At 41.0% G+C, this 15,405-nt stretch overlaps 1 protein-coding gene and 1 long non-coding RNA gene across 6 annotated transcripts in view; one reads left to right on the top strand and one right to left on the bottom strand.

The window, feature by feature from the left end:
- LOC123507086 overlaps positions 1–15,405 on the bottom strand; it is a 50,573-nt gene that overhangs the window by 15,542 nt on the left and 19,626 nt on the right. Inside the window, exon 2 of the long non-coding RNA XR_006675581.1 lies at positions 1,179–1,246. This is a non-coding gene — a long non-coding RNA (uncharacterized LOC123507086). The remainder of the gene's footprint in view (positions 1–1,178; positions 1,247–15,405) is intronic.
- LOC123507084 (kinesin-like protein KIF19) overlaps positions 1–15,405 on the top strand; it is a 49,034-nt gene that overhangs the window by 17,991 nt on the left and 15,638 nt on the right. For all 5 annotated transcript variants that reach the window (XM_045259640.1, XM_045259637.1, XM_045259638.1 and 2 more), the window contains exons 3-10: positions 1,205–1,315; positions 1,834–2,037; positions 5,414–5,560; positions 10,801–10,893; positions 11,548–11,652; positions 11,856–11,993; positions 12,421–12,543; positions 13,316–13,545. In XM_045259640.1, coding sequence (XP_045115575.1) covers positions 1,205–1,315; positions 1,834–2,037; positions 5,414–5,560; positions 10,801–10,893; positions 11,548–11,652; positions 11,856–11,993; positions 12,421–12,543; positions 13,316–13,545 — 1,151 coding nt within the window. The remainder of the gene's footprint in view (positions 1–1,204; positions 1,316–1,833; positions 2,038–5,413; positions 5,561–10,800; positions 10,894–11,547; positions 11,653–11,855; positions 11,994–12,420; positions 12,544–13,315; positions 13,546–15,405) is intronic.

The raw sequence follows: 15,405 nt of genomic DNA, 5'->3' as shown, positions 1-15,405 counted from the left end.
AACAACAACAACAACAACAACAACAACAACAACAACAACAACAACAACAACAACAACAACAACAACAACAACAACAACAACTACTACTACTACTACTACTACTACTACTACTACTACTACTACTACTACCACTACTACTACTACTACTACTACTACTACTACTACTACTATCACCTCTGTATACTTAGCTCAATTAGTGTAATCCCTTTCAAAATCGCCATTGAAATAAGAAAAATAAAAATAAAAAAGGCTTGGATGGTTAGACTTAATTCTCACACAAAGGATTATAAAAACACGCTTGGCCTTCAAATTGCAGTACAACGCGTGCAAACAACGCTCTTGACAGGAGAAAGCGTGTATGTAGCTAAGTGTGCACCATTAGCAAGTGTACCAGCTACGTCACACAAAGACTCTAAACTCTGCACTTCCCCAAGCTCATCGTAAGCAAAATAGATAATATAATGATGTTTTACAAATTAACATTCTTCTGGTCTTCCACTGCATTGGTTTTAAGTCAAATATCCCACTGTACTTCTTATACACTTCTATCACCATCATTACTACTACTACTACTACTACTACTACTACTACTACTATTGCTACTACTATAATTTGTCTACTGTAAAATGGCTCCTGGATTTCAAACATATTGTAGCTTATTGATAACGTAATTGATTTGATGTGAATAATACTTGTTTTCTGTTGATCAACACACTTATTAGAAAGATAGCTCATAGTTTGCCTTAAAGTCTGACAGCCACGCATTCTCTGGGACACCTTTCAAACCCAGACCCAGGAGCCACTTTAGAGTAAACACACTATACTACTACTACTACTACTACTACTACTACTACTACTACTACTACTACTACTACTACTAACTACTACTACTACTACTACTACTACTACTACTACTACTACTACTACTACTACCACTACTACTACTACTACTACCACTACCACTACTACCAACTACCACTACTACTACTACTACTACTACTACTACTACTACTACTACTACTACTACTACTACTACTACTACTACTACCACTACTACTACTACTACTACTACCAAACTACTACTACTACTACTACTACTACTACTACTACTAATAATAATAATAATAATAATAATGATAATAATAATAATAATGATAATCCAATCTACGCATTCTTACCGTCCTTTCCACTGTGGTGCTTCCAGATGCTGATTCTGGTACAGCAGGCCACTGACAAGAATGACCACCTGCGAAAGAAGAGGAACGAAGACAAGGAGTTTGTGTTTGATTGCCTGCACGGGGAGGACTCTACTCAGGTGTGTGTGTGTGTGTGTGTGTGTGTGTGTGTGTGTGTGTGTGTGTGTGTGTGTGTGTGTGTGTATGGCGCGTGACCTGTGTCATTTCGTTAAATAAATGGTAAGGTTGACAAAAGACCAAAAGATAAACAAAACATTCGCACGTCTGTTGGATCGGACAAACATTATTACCAACACGGACACTACCACCACCACCACCACCACCACTACCACTACCACTACACTATTAACCCCTTCAGTACTGGAAGCACTTTTATCATGAATTCTTGGTGTGATTAGACGTTTTATTTACATTAGGAAGGGTTTATAGAGGTCAGAAAATTAATGGCCAGAATCCTCACTATTTCAATAGTTTCTGAAGCTGTATAAAATCACCAAATAGTAACCAGAATGAATATGGAAATGTGTCCTGATATACTGAAGGGATTAACACTTCTAAAACATAACACTGCCTAACATTAACTAAGCAGAAACAACACACAAACCTAATATCTCTTTTCTCACCACCACACCTGCAGATAAAAGTCTACGAGGACACCACACAGTCGCTAGTCAAGGATGTACTGGACGGGTTCACGGCAGCGGTGTTTGCCTACGGCCCTACAGGCGCTGGCAAGACCTACACGATGGTGGGCACGCCGGAACAGCCTGGCATCATGGTGCAGGCCCTTAACGACCTCTTTCAGTGCCTCAACGACCCCTCCAGAACCACCAAGACCAAGGTGAGGCCGAGATGCTGACGGTGAGGGTGGAATGCGAATATAACCAAAGAGAAAGTGACGCGGGTGAGATAATTAGGGAAAAATGAAAAATTAGGAAAAAATAGATGGATGTAAAGAGCAACGAGATGTGTGGGAGGGAAGAGCGACGTGACTATTAAAGAATGATAAGGGTGCTTCAGATAATGGTGTGGAATCTGTAGATAATGTGTTACAGGTATAGCACAGCAGGATAAGGAGAAAATAGTTATTGTAATAGTGAAATGAAGTGAATGCAACAGGAGAATGATAAGTGAGGTTTAGAAAGAGATATAGGAATCAAAATTACCTCTACTACAATTACTACTACTATTTCTACTACTACTACTACTACTACTACTACTACTACTACTACTACTACTACTACTACTACTACTACCACTCCTACTACTACTACCACTCCTACTACTACTACTACTACTACTACTACTACTACTACTACTACTACTACTACTACTACTACTACTACTACTACTACTACTACTACTACTACTACTACTACTACTACTACTACTACTACTACTACTACAGGGTCGCGTCGCTGAAAGACATACATAAAGCCACATTTTTCTTATCACTCACCGTTTTTCTTTACGACTGCATGTAAAAAATAGCAGGTGAAGGCTGGCTGAAGGTCAAGACAGGTGTGGCTTCATTACTGGAGCGCACGAAGGTCTTAACGGGAAGGTGGTAACTAACGAAGCCAAGACTGCACCATGAGAATTACTTAGAACGGGAGCGAAGGGAAGGTTGTATGAAGAGACACGCTTTTGTTAGAACTAGAGCACAAGGTGTTAATGGGAAGGGGGTAACTAACAAAGCCAAAAGAAAACACTTAGGCTCGTATTCTCTAAACACTTCTGCGCTTCACCTTCAATATTTCTAAAGGCTTTATTTGAATTGACACAAGTTTTTAAGGTGTTTTTTATGTTTCTACAGGTAGAATGGCAAGATTTCTGCATTATTAACTGGAGAAACACTCTTGAAAATTCCGCTAATCATCTCTGTAGCCTTGGAAAATAGTCGATGAGAGAGCAAGTGTTCCTGAATATGAATTTTAGAACGAGAGAAGAAAAGGTTGCATGAAGAGATATGATTTGGTTAGAATGAGAGCGCAAGATGTTAATGGAACCTGGTACAACTAATAAGAGAAAGATTGCATGAAAGGAAGTAGTTAGTGTGCTGAGAGTGTCCAGTGGCGTAACAAGAAGAGAATGAACTAGTGAAGAAAAGGTTGCATGAAGAGCTTTTGTTAGAATGAGAGGGCAAGGAGTTAACGGGAAGGTGAGAAAGACAGAAAGATTGTAAGAGAAAGTATTTAGTGTACTGAGAGTGCCCAGTGGCGTAACAAGAAGAGAATGAACTAGTGAAGGGAAGGTTGCATGAAGAGCTTTTGTTAGAATGAGAAACTAGGGTGTTAACGAGAAGGTGATAAAGACAGAAAAATTGTAAGAGAGAAAGAAGTTAGTGGATTGAGAGTGTCCACTGGCTTAACAGGAAGGGATTGAACTAGTGAAGGGAAGGTTGCATGAAGAGCTTTTGTTAGATGTTAATGGGAAGAAGACAAAGAGAGAAAGATTGTAACAGAGAAAGTATTTAGTGTGCTGAGAGTGCCCAGTGGCTTAATAAAAAGGGAATAACTTAGTGAGGATATGAACTTGGTAGAATGAAAATGCAAGGTCTTCATTAACGGGAAGGTGGTAAGTCTGGAGAGAAAGATGACATTGGAGGCATGAGAAATGAGGGAAATGTGTGGCAAAGAGTCAGGCAACGAGGAGAGAATCTTATACGTAAAATGCCAATAACGTGCTGGAGTTATGAGGGAAGGAAATTGAATTGAAAATAATGAATTAACGAATGGGGAAAATATATTCAGGCGATGACTTTCTTCAGGGAAAAACAGAAAGAAAAACGAGTAGCTTGTAGTAAAATGTAGGAAACTATCTCGCTGTGTGTGTGTGTGTGTGTGTGTGTGTGTGTGTGTGTGTGTGTGTGTGTGTGTGTGTATTTGTTTGCGTTGTCAGTGCCACCCTGTCTGGTTCTACTGCCGAGTAAGTGCCCTGATATGTAGACAGACAGACAGTCAAGTGAGGAGGAGAAAACACTGCATAATGATGACGTACTTGATGGAAGAAAATAAGCCAATAAGCAAGAGGCAGCAGCGTCAAGGAGGGGAAGGGGGGGGGAATAATTACACAGAAGCAGCAAGGAAGTCGTCGTGAATATCCCTTGTGAGAGCGAGAGACTTATCAACGAGGGAGAGTTACGGGAGGCATAACTTGGAGAGGCAACCCCGTGACAGGAACTGAATAGAGTCCCCAGAAACACTAACTCAGAAGTGTACGAGGAAAGGGAGACCAACACTGATTCAACACAAGACTAATGCACATCGATACGCAGAGAGAGAGAGAGAGAGAGAGAGAGAGAGAGAGAGAGAGAGAGAGAGAGAGTGAGTGAGTGAGAGAGTGAGTGTATGAGAGAAAGATTATAAGAAAGTATTCAGTGGATTGAGAGTGTCCAGTGTGTGTGTGTGTGTGTGTGTGTGTGTGTGTGTGTGTGTGTGTGTGTGTGTGTGTGTGTGTGTGTGTGTGTGTGTTTGTTCTCACAGGTGTTGTGGTAAGGAGGTCAAGGCAACTCACACACTATGCGTCATTCAGAAGGGGTCAGCAGGGAGAAAATAGTGGATCCGGTCAGACTATGGACATGAAGAGAGAGAGAGAGAGAGAGGGGGGATATAGTAGTATGAATTATTAACTATATTTTGTCAGAAGATGAAGGTATGGCTTGCCTGACGTTACCATGGCTCTTACAAGTGTTTGTTTGTATTTTTTACCGTCTTCTAAAGCGATGCATGTATATATGTATGTATGTATGTATGTATGTATGTGTACAAGTGTGCAATACTCGTCTGTGTAGGCAACGAAGGCGAGTAAGAGAGAGAGAGAGAGAGAGAGAGAGAGAGAGAGAGAGAGAGAGAGAGACCATAAACATTACGAAAATGATAAGATGACGTTGACATTTTCTTTCTCTTTTTCTTTTCTTTTTTCTTCCTAGATTTTTATTTTTTTTACCTTTCTCTACTTTTACCTCCACCACGTGTGATTTTCCCTTCTTACTGGAGAGAGAGAGAGAGAGAGAGAGAGAGAGATCCATGTACTACCTCGAGTTCTCATTCTCTTCCTGTTCCTCAGATCTAAATGTACCTTAAGGTATTACTCTCCCTCTTCCCCAGACCACCACGTATGTGTACCTCCAAGTCTCAATTATTACTCTCCCTCTTCCCCAGACCACCACGTATGTGTACCTCCAAGTCTCAATTATTACTCTTCCTCTTCCCCAGATCACTATGTCGTACCTCGAGATCTACAACGAGAACATCCGAGACTTGCTTCAGCCGAGCGGCACTCTGGACCTGCGGGAGGACGCCAAGACAGGAGTGATCCAGGTGGCGGGGCTGTCTGAGCGAGAAATCTCCACCACCAAAGAGGTACTCGTACGCTGACCACTATATAGGAACCTAACCCCTTCACTACCATGACAGGCTTTCATATTGATTCTTCTTACTATTTGGTGATTTCATACAGCTTCAGAAACTTATGTGCGGGATTGAAATAGTGAAGATTCTGGAGGAATTTAATTTGAATTTGAATAACTTTACTGAAGATTCTGGCCATTATTTTTCTGTCCGTACACTTAAACAGACTTATTATACATAGTAGTACAGTCATAAACATTCCATACATGAGGTAATGGAGCTGATGGAGAGGAGGAGGAGGAGGAGGAGGCCAGAGTAGATAAACTGACCCTGTGAGTCAGCGCCATATTCAGAAATGCTTCCCTCTCTCTCACCGCGATCATTTTCTAAGACCATAGAGACGATTAGCCAAGCTCTACAGAGTATAAGTCCTGTTGATGATGCAGAAAACTTATAAAGATGTCACTAGAATTACAGAAACACTCTTAAGAAATCCGTGTCACTTCAACCATAGCTTTTCGAAAATAGTCAGGAGGAGGGGGAGGAAGGGGAGGTCGGAGCGGATTAACTGGCCCTGTGATTCAGGCTGTAATATAGCGAACCTTCTGATGCCACAGGAGATGCTTGACATGTCCTTTTCTTCTTTCAGTCCAGTGTTCTTATAAACTTTCTTCTGATCTGTATTTCTTGTCGATTTAGCTCATCAAAACCTAACATTGCCTCCACTAACTCCAAGAGGCTGTAATGTAGCGAACTCTCTGCTTGACATATCCTTTTCTTCTTTCAGTCCAGAGTGTTCTTATAAACTTTCTTCTGATCTGTATTTCTTGTTGATTTAGCTCATCAAAACCTAACATTGCCTCCACCAACTCCAAAAGGCTGTAATGATTTTCAAGGAGGATATTCAAGGGTGTTTTCATGGTTGTAGTAATAAATTGACGAGTATTCTGCATTATCAGCGGGGGAAACAATAAGTGAACCCGATTAGCGATCTCTGTTGCCTCGGAGAATATGAAGTCGTGATGGGAGAATAGTGTTTAATAATAGACGACCAGAATGTATGTTTAATTTCTTCTTCTACATTATTTTGTTCTGTTTATTTATTTATTTATATGTCTAGCTTCGTCCATGAGCTCTCATGTTTCTTTCACGCCTACACAAGAAGTTTACGGGAAGTAGTAGTAGTAGTAGTAGTAGTAGTAGTAGTAGTAGTAGAAGAAGAAGAAGAAGAAGAAGAAGAAGAAGAAGAAGAAGAAGAAGAAGAAGAAGAAGAAGAAAAAGAAGAACAGCAGTAACAGCAGTAGTAGTAGTAGTAGTAGTAGTAGTAGTAGTAGTAGTAGTAGCAGTAGCAGTAGCAGTGGAAGTAGGAGTAGGAATAGTAGTTGTAGCAGTAGTAGCAGCAGTAGTAGTAGTAGTAGTAGTAGTAGTAGTAGTAGTAGTAGTTGTTGTAGTAGTAGTAGTAGTAGTAAAAGAACAGTAGTACAGTAGTAGTAGTAGTAGTAGTAGTAGTAGTAGTGGATGCTTGAGGGAACCATCCACCTCCTCAGAACCTCATCGATCACTGCTTAATATTTCATTGCTCACTAAGTTAAGAACACGACAAACAAAGCTGAGATATTACAGTCTATGTGCGTGTGAGTGTGCGTGAAGGGGACAAAAATAGAAAAGGCTTAGGCGACCCAGTATTAGTCAGCCCGTCTCTCGATCGTCTCCCTGTCTCCCTCCCTATCCACATTGATTTCTTGCCTTCTCCAGAGCACCACCGCCACCATCACCCTTGTAGAGTATCGACAGAATTCGACAGATGCGCTGTAATTTTGATGAGAGAGAGAGAGAGAGAGAGAGAGAGAGAGAGAGAGAGAGAGAGAGAGATTAAGGCCACAAACAATACGAAAAGCACCAAACTTTAATAAAATTACGCTCGTATCTTCCTATCTTTTATTTATTTTTCCTTTCTAGTTTTTTTATTAATTTTTTTACCTTTCTCTACACTTTTACCTCCTCCATCTATGACTTTTCACTGGAGAGAGAGAGAGAGAGAGAGAGAGAGAGAGAGAGAGAGAGAGAGAGAGAGAGAGAGTAACCTAGACGTCTTCAGATTTCGTGGACCCCCCAAAGGAATAATGCATGCTAATTCCTACTCGACGCTGGTGTTATTGGAGGAGTAGCGAAGATAGACAAGGAAGGAAGCAGGAGGTGGGTGAAGGAAGATGGAGAGGAAGCAGTGAAAGAATTAAGTCGCCGAAGAACTCAATGTTGATTTAAGATGTGAATTATGATTATATTGAACGAGAATTATAACAAGGATAACGAAATGATGTCTTACGTACCTATTACATTTTTTCCTCGAAGTTTGGGTCAGGTTCTAGAAAAGCATTGATTGCTAACGCGGAAGAAACTCATTCACAAAAGACAATGATAAGCGTGAACATTATTATTAAGCGAGGTTTCGTATTTTGCTTCGATGGCAATACGAATGAACACTTTTTTCCTCAGATTTCGGGGTAAGTACTAGAAATCCATTAATAGCTAACGTGGAAGAACCTCATTTACAAAGACAATGATAAGCGAGAACATTAATATTCGTCAAAATTTAAGCGTGGTTCTGTTTTTGCTTCGATGACAATAAGAATAAACACTTTTCCTCAGATTTCGGTCGAAGTATGTTCTAGAAATCCATTGATTGTTAACGTGGAAGAACCTCATTTACAAAGCCAACGATAAGCGTGAACATTATTATTCGTCAAAATTTAAGCGTGGTTCTGTTTTTGTTTCGATGGCAATACGAATGAACACTTTTCCTCATATTTCGGGGGAAGTACCTACGTTCTGGAAATTCATCGATTCTTAACATGGAAGATCCTCATTTATAAAGCCAATGATGAGTGACAAGACTGAATGAAGACTGATGACACTGTAAACTTTGAAACTCTCCTTGTTTCTGTATTTCCTATGACTTCAACTCTTTCAAAAACTGAGATTTCAAGACACTCCTCCAAAGTAAAAAATACTCTCTTTGGCTCAACTCTTAACCCCCTTCAGTACTTGGACGCATTTCTGTTATGAGTTTTGGACGATTTTATTTACACTAACAGGATGAATGGAGGTCAGGAGATTAATGGCCAGAGTCTTCACTATTTTATATCACAACATGAGTTTCTGAAGCTGTATAAAATCACCAAATAGTAAGCAGAATAAATATGGAAACGCGTCATGATACTGAAGGGGTTAAGAAAACAGTTCTCTTTCTTATTTTTATTTTAGCACTTGATTAAAATTCCTCTTCCATAAAAAAAAAGAGAAGAGAAAAGAAGAAAAGCTTAGTGGAAGAGAGACGTACTATAGAGAAGAATGACACGGAGAGCTGTACATACAAAGACAATTCACCCTTCTCGTTATTCATCAGTCTCTCTCTCTCTCTCTCTCTCTCTCTCTCTCTCTCTCTCTCTCTCTCTCTCTCTCTCTCTCTCTCTCTCTCTCTCTTACTAGGAGGAAGCAACAGGTAGTACAAGTCGAGCAAATAAACATAACATTGTAACCTTGGCAACGTGCTCCTTCCTCCCGATCATTCCCTCCCCACCATTCCTCCTCCTCCTACTCCTTCTATTATTCCTTCTCTTTTATTATTTCTTTCCTCATCCACCTTTCGCTCTACTCACCTTCCTTCCTATTCCTCTTGTTAACTCTTTCCTTCTCTTCCTCCTGTTGGTTCTTTATGCTCTCTTTCTACCTCCCTTTTCATTCCTCATCCCAGTCTTTCCATTATTAGCCTTCTCTTTTTCCTCTATTCATCTTCCTCTATTTGTAACTATGTATTTAATTGTTTGTATATCTTTTATTGACTCATTATTTACTCTTCCTCCTCCATTTCTTTTTGCTCCTCCTATTTATCTTCCTCTCCATCCTTCTCCATTCCTTTTTTTCTCCTCGTTGATAGATTGGCGCGAACAAAAGCTAGCTAAAAAACCGAGGCGCTTCCCTTCTCCTGTGGGCGGACAAGTGGCTATACAAAGATGTTCTCATATTATGCCGTTATGACCCACTGTGGACTCTGTTTATCTTATTATTTTTCTTCTTCAACATGTTTTTTTTTTTTTATGGAAGGTCTTCGTTTTGTTGTTGTTGTTGTTGTTGTTGTTTTTCACTCGTTAAGAAATAAACAAGAAACACATTTAAAGCATTCCTATGTTCAAAACTCTACAGGGAAAAAAAGAAAAAGGAAGAGAAGGAAAGAATTGCACATATGAATGAAAACAAAGAATTTATACCACGCACAAAATTAAATATGGAAGGAAAAATATATATAAAACAATCCCTTTTCTAAGTTAAGCTGGCCCCACACAGGAGAATAAGAAAAGAAAGACATTTAAAATACTTCCTAGTTTATTTAAATACCCGTGTGACTAATGCCTAATATTATACAACAAGAAAGAAGAAATTTTAAGACCCGTAGCTGTGTCTGGCAGAGAGGAGGGCAACAGGCAAGACGACACGTGGTCATGAGGTCTACTGTTTGTTCATTTATTGCCATGCTTCAGCCAGTACTTCAGATACACTGGCCAAGAAAATGTCGGTCTTTTGAGGGGATGATAATTTGAGGAATAACCTTTCAAATTTGTAATATTTTAAGTTGTTTTTTGCTATGATTGGAGAGAGAGAGAGAGAGAGAGAGAGAGATGACTTTATTGTTGTAAAGGTAGACAACAAAGGAGGAGGTCGGAGCATGCCCCTAAACATCAAACAAACAGGGCAGTTACTGGAGGAAAATGACACTGTCCTTATGAGCAACACACACACACACACACACACACACACACAGTAGAGAGGTGGCGTGTGCGGCGAGTGTCAGTCAGATGAAGGGCAAACTTGATAAATGTGGACAAAGAGACAGGACATAGAGAGCCCAAGCTCAGGCCCTGTAAATCACAAATAGGTAAATACACACACACACACACACACACACACACACACAGGTGAAATTTAGATTTAACACACACACACACACACACACACACACACACGTAGAGAGAGAGAGAGAGAGAGAGAGAGAGAGCCTGAATACATTATCGACGTGGTTCCATTGTAATTTTGTTTAGTAACATGATATTTTCTTTTGAACCAATGCTGTGTTTTCTTTCGTATTGTAGTGTGATTTCCTAGCGCTATTTTTCCTCTTCCCTTCCCTCAATATATTTTCCTCTTCAACTTCTTTCTACTTCCTTCCCTCGCTCATACTAATTTACATGTCGCAGGTGATGAAACTCCTGACGAAGGGCAACAAGGAGAGGACCTGTGAGCCCACCGCCGCCAACAAGACCTCTTCCCGCAGTCACGCCCTCCTTCAGGTACCCACCCTCACTGCCCCTCCTTCAGCCAGCCAACCTTTGCTTCTCACAGGATAATTGTTTCTCATTAACCCTCGAAATTTTTATGGATTCTTGGAACATGTTAATTAGCCCCTTCAGTACCATGATGCGCTTCCATTATTCATTCTGCTTACTATTTGGTGATTTTATACAGCTTCTGAAACTCATGTTGGGGATTAAAATAGTGAAGACTGTGGTCAATAATCTTTTGACCTCCATAGACACTTCCTAATGTAAATTAAATGGTCTAATTGTACACAAATCTCAAAGCTAAAATGTGTCCCAGTATTGAAGGGGTTAAGTTCAGTTTTACTCAAAATGGGATACTTTTTAAAATAAGAATTTTACAGAACACAGATACAACTCATTGATTGCATGGGAGCATGTTGTAACTCCAAATTTATGTGATCTTAGCATGAATAAGAGTATATCTGAGGGATGGGTTATACATTACATCTGTGAGTAGAATAACACACAGCTTGGTGAAGGGACTGGTGCCTCTGCCAAATGGTGCCACTAGTGGTTGGAAACAGATTATGTCTGAGTCCATCAACTAGTGGCTGAAATTGACTTTTAAGTGTGATTTCTTTTTGAGCTGTCAGCTGCTGTTGAAGTGCAGTGTTTCATTGGCAGGTCAATGTGCGGAAGTCAACCATCAAGGGGGTTGGGGAAGAGATCAAGCTTGGTCGTTTGTTTATGATTGACCTTGCTGGGTCAGAGAGAGCCAAGCAGACTCAGGTTAGTTGTGGAATTCTGATTGCATCTGTCAGGTAGAATTCTCCTTAACTGATGTGATTAATTCTTGTGGAATACATGAAGAAAAAACATTGTTATTTCTTACAAGCAATCATCTTTGGTATCATGGTTTGTGGTTCAGAGTTATGTAGCATTAAGATCTGATCTATAAGGCTCCTCTTGCTATGCTTACTTTGCCACACCAGAACAAGGGGAAGCGGCTGCAGGAGGGTGCCCACATCAACCGCTCTCTCTTGGCGCTGGGGAACTGCATCAATGCTTTGGCTGAGGGTCAAGCAAAGTTTGTAAATTTCAGAGACTCCAAGCTGACACGCCTTCTCAAGGTAAGGAGTGATTCAGCCATCATTCTCACTCTTTAACAAAACACATCCCCTTAGAGTCCTCATCCTCCCTGCAAGGTGAGGCAGGGTGCAAGAATCAATTCCCAGAACTATTCATTTACCTTGTTGGGTAATCAATTGTTAAAGATAATGGATAGTTGTGCTTGTCTACCTCATTGCAGACATTTACAGGGGAACAATAATAATGGTCTTAAGATGGTGACAGTAAGTTTCATCTTTTGTATATGATTCACTATGTTTTCCCTGGAAATGATGGGATGAGCTGCTTCTGATAAACAAAGCAACATTATAATGAAGAAAAATTATCTCCCACTAAAGGAGAGGTTTTGTTTGCCCTGCAGTAGACTTACTGAGACATGATGGTGACAGTAAAGACGAATTACTGTCTCATCACCTTTCCTTGTTTCAGGATGCCCTGTCGGGCAACTGTCGCACAGTAATGGTGGCGCACGTGTCACCATCTCACCACCACCGCGAGGAGACCAGGAACACACTTATCTATGCCGCCCGGGCCAGGAACATCTCCTTGAAGGTCAGGAATTCTTGCTAAACCATTTGTGTATACATGTGAATGATGCTCAGAGAACTGTTATTTAAGATTCAAGATCTAAATAATGATTTCTGATTAGATTAATATGTCAAGCAATACTATTTATTTGTGGTGCCACATCACACTTTTTTTACAATAACATTTTCATAAAGCATCAGACACATTGTTAAAATATTATTGCTGAAAAACTTGTATGACATAGTTGTTGGAACCGATGGTGTCTGCCATCTGCTGTCTTTTTTTTCCTTTATATGTAAGAGAGGAGGACTGGCCAAGGGCAACAAAAATACAAAAAAAAAAAAAAAAAAAGCCCACTCAGTTCCCAGTCTCCTTACAGAGTTGATAGAATTAGCCAAAGGATAGGGACAAATGTCTTGAAACCTCCCTCTTGAATGAATTCAAGTTATAGGAAATTGGAAATACAGATATAGCCAGGGAGTTCCAGAGTTTACCAGTTTACTGTCAAATGTTTGATTCAAGGAAACTCCTTATTCTTCATCCTCTGGACCACTTCAGACAAGAGGAATATTTTTCTAATACTACACCAGGAATGTGCTGTAGTTCATGTATGCCTCACTGTCCCTGTAGCTTCAATGCTTCATTCACAAACAGGTTTAGGTACACTTACTGATGAGGATAAGAGGTTGAAGTAGATAGATATGTTTTGTATGAGGACTGCCACTAGTATACTTGACAGCCTCCTGTGTCTTCCCTTATGTTCTCATGCTCTTCTGTTCTTATGTCCACACAACAGACACACTCTAACAGGCTGAATGTCACCTCCCAAGTGACGCAATACAAGCAGATGATCACAGAGCTGCAGGAGGAAGTACAGCGACTCAAGGACAAGATAGCAGACAACAACCAAGACTGTCGCGATGGCTCATCCCAGGACCTCATGGAAACCACCCAGCAGAACACTGAAAGGCTACGTGGCATAAAGAACAAACTGCTGAAAAATTTTAGTGATCAAATGCTTCTCAGGCAAGTGTGTGTGTGTGTGTGTGTGTGTGTGTGTGTGTGTGTGTGTGTGTGTGTGTGTGTGTGTGTGTGTGTGTGTGTTACCTAGTTGTAGTTTTACAGGACCTGGGCTTTATGCTCGTGTGGCCCCGTCTCCATATCTACACTTGTCCAATTTTTCTTTAAAACTATGCACACTCGTTGCTGACATCACTTCTTCACTCAAACTGTTTCAGGTCTCAACACATCTTTGTGGGAAACTATATTTTCTAACATCTCTCATGTGATAATTATGTCTTGATTTTGTTCTTCTGTGTGTGTGTAATTCACTGTTTGATCTGCTGCAGTCTCTGACGAGACAGCCAGACGTTACCCAACGGAACGAGCTCAGAGCTCATTATTTCCGATTTTGGGATAGGTCTGAGACCAGGCACACATCACACACCGGGACAACAAGGTCACAACTCCTCGATTTACATCCCGTACCTACTCACTGCTAGGTGAACAGGGGCTACACGTGAAAGGAGACACACCCAAATATCTCCACCCGGCCGGGGAATCGAACCCCGGTCATCTGGCTTGTGAAGCCAGCGCTCTAACCACTGAGCTACCGGGCCGTGTGTGTGTGTGTGTGTGTTTCACTGTTTGATCGGCTGCAGTCTCTGACGAGACAGCCAGACGTTACCCTACGGAATGAGCTCAGAGCTCATTATTTTCGATCTTCGGATAGGCCTGAGACCAGGCACACACCACACACCGGGACAACAAGGTCACAACTCCTCGATTTACATCCCGTACCTACTCACTGCTAGGTGAACAGGGGCTACACGGGAAAGGAGACACACCCAAATATCTCCACCCAGCTGGGTCTGGCTTGTGAAGCCAGCGCTCTAACCACTGAGCTACCGGCCGTGTGTGTGTGTGTGTGTGTGTGTGTGTAATTCACCTCAGTCGTCTGCTGGTCACCCAGCCAGTCTTCCCCATTACGGAGCGAGCTCAGAGCTCATAGACCGATCTTCGGGTAGGACTGAGACCACAACACACTCCACACACCGGGAAAGCGAGGCCACAACCCCTCGAGTTACATCCCGTACCTATTTACTGCTAGGTGAACAGGGGCCACACATTAAGAGACTTGCCCATTTGCCTCGCCACGGGATTCGAACCCGCCCTCTCGATTGTGAGTCGAGTGCTAACCACTATACTACGTGTGTGTGTGTGTGTGTATTTACCTAATTTACCTAATTGTAACATACGGGAAAAGAGCTATGCTCGTGTTGTCCCGTCTCCATATCTATTAATGTCCAGCTTTTCTTAAAATCATGAATATTCCTTGCGTTGACCACTTCCACGTCTAAACTATTCCATGCTTCCACCCTTCTATGAGGAAGCTATATTTTTCACATCTCTCCTATAAGTGGCCATTTTAGTTTTTCCCATGCCCTCTCGACATTCTTCCATTCCACATACACAGATCTTCCCTATCCATTTTTCCATGCCAATCATCACTCTGTATATTGCTATCAGGTCTCCCCTTTCTCTTCTGTTTTCCAGGGTTGGAAGTTGCATTCTTTTCAGTCTGTCTTCATAAGTCAAATCTCTTAAGTCAGGCACCATTTTCGTTGCAGCCCTCTGTACTTTCTCTAGTTTCCTTATGTGTTTCTTTAAGTTCGGAGCCCACTGTATTGTTGCATATTCAAGCCTCGGTCTTATCATTGCAGTAATTATTTTCTTCATCATTTCTTCATCTAGATATACGAACGCCACTCTTATGTTCCTCAATAAGTTCAATACTTCTCCAATTATTTTGTTTATATGTCTCTCTGGCGATAGGTCATTGGTAATTGTCACCCCAAGGTCTTTTTCTTCATGACTGGTTTTATG

Source organism: Portunus trituberculatus, chromosome 21 (genome assembly GCF_017591435.1).
Source record: "Portunus trituberculatus isolate SZX2019 chromosome 21, ASM1759143v1, whole genome shotgun sequence".
Classification (NCBI taxonomy): Eukaryota; Metazoa; Arthropoda; class Malacostraca; order Decapoda; family Portunidae; genus Portunus; species Portunus trituberculatus.
This window is presented reverse-complemented; position numbering and strand designations above follow the sequence as displayed.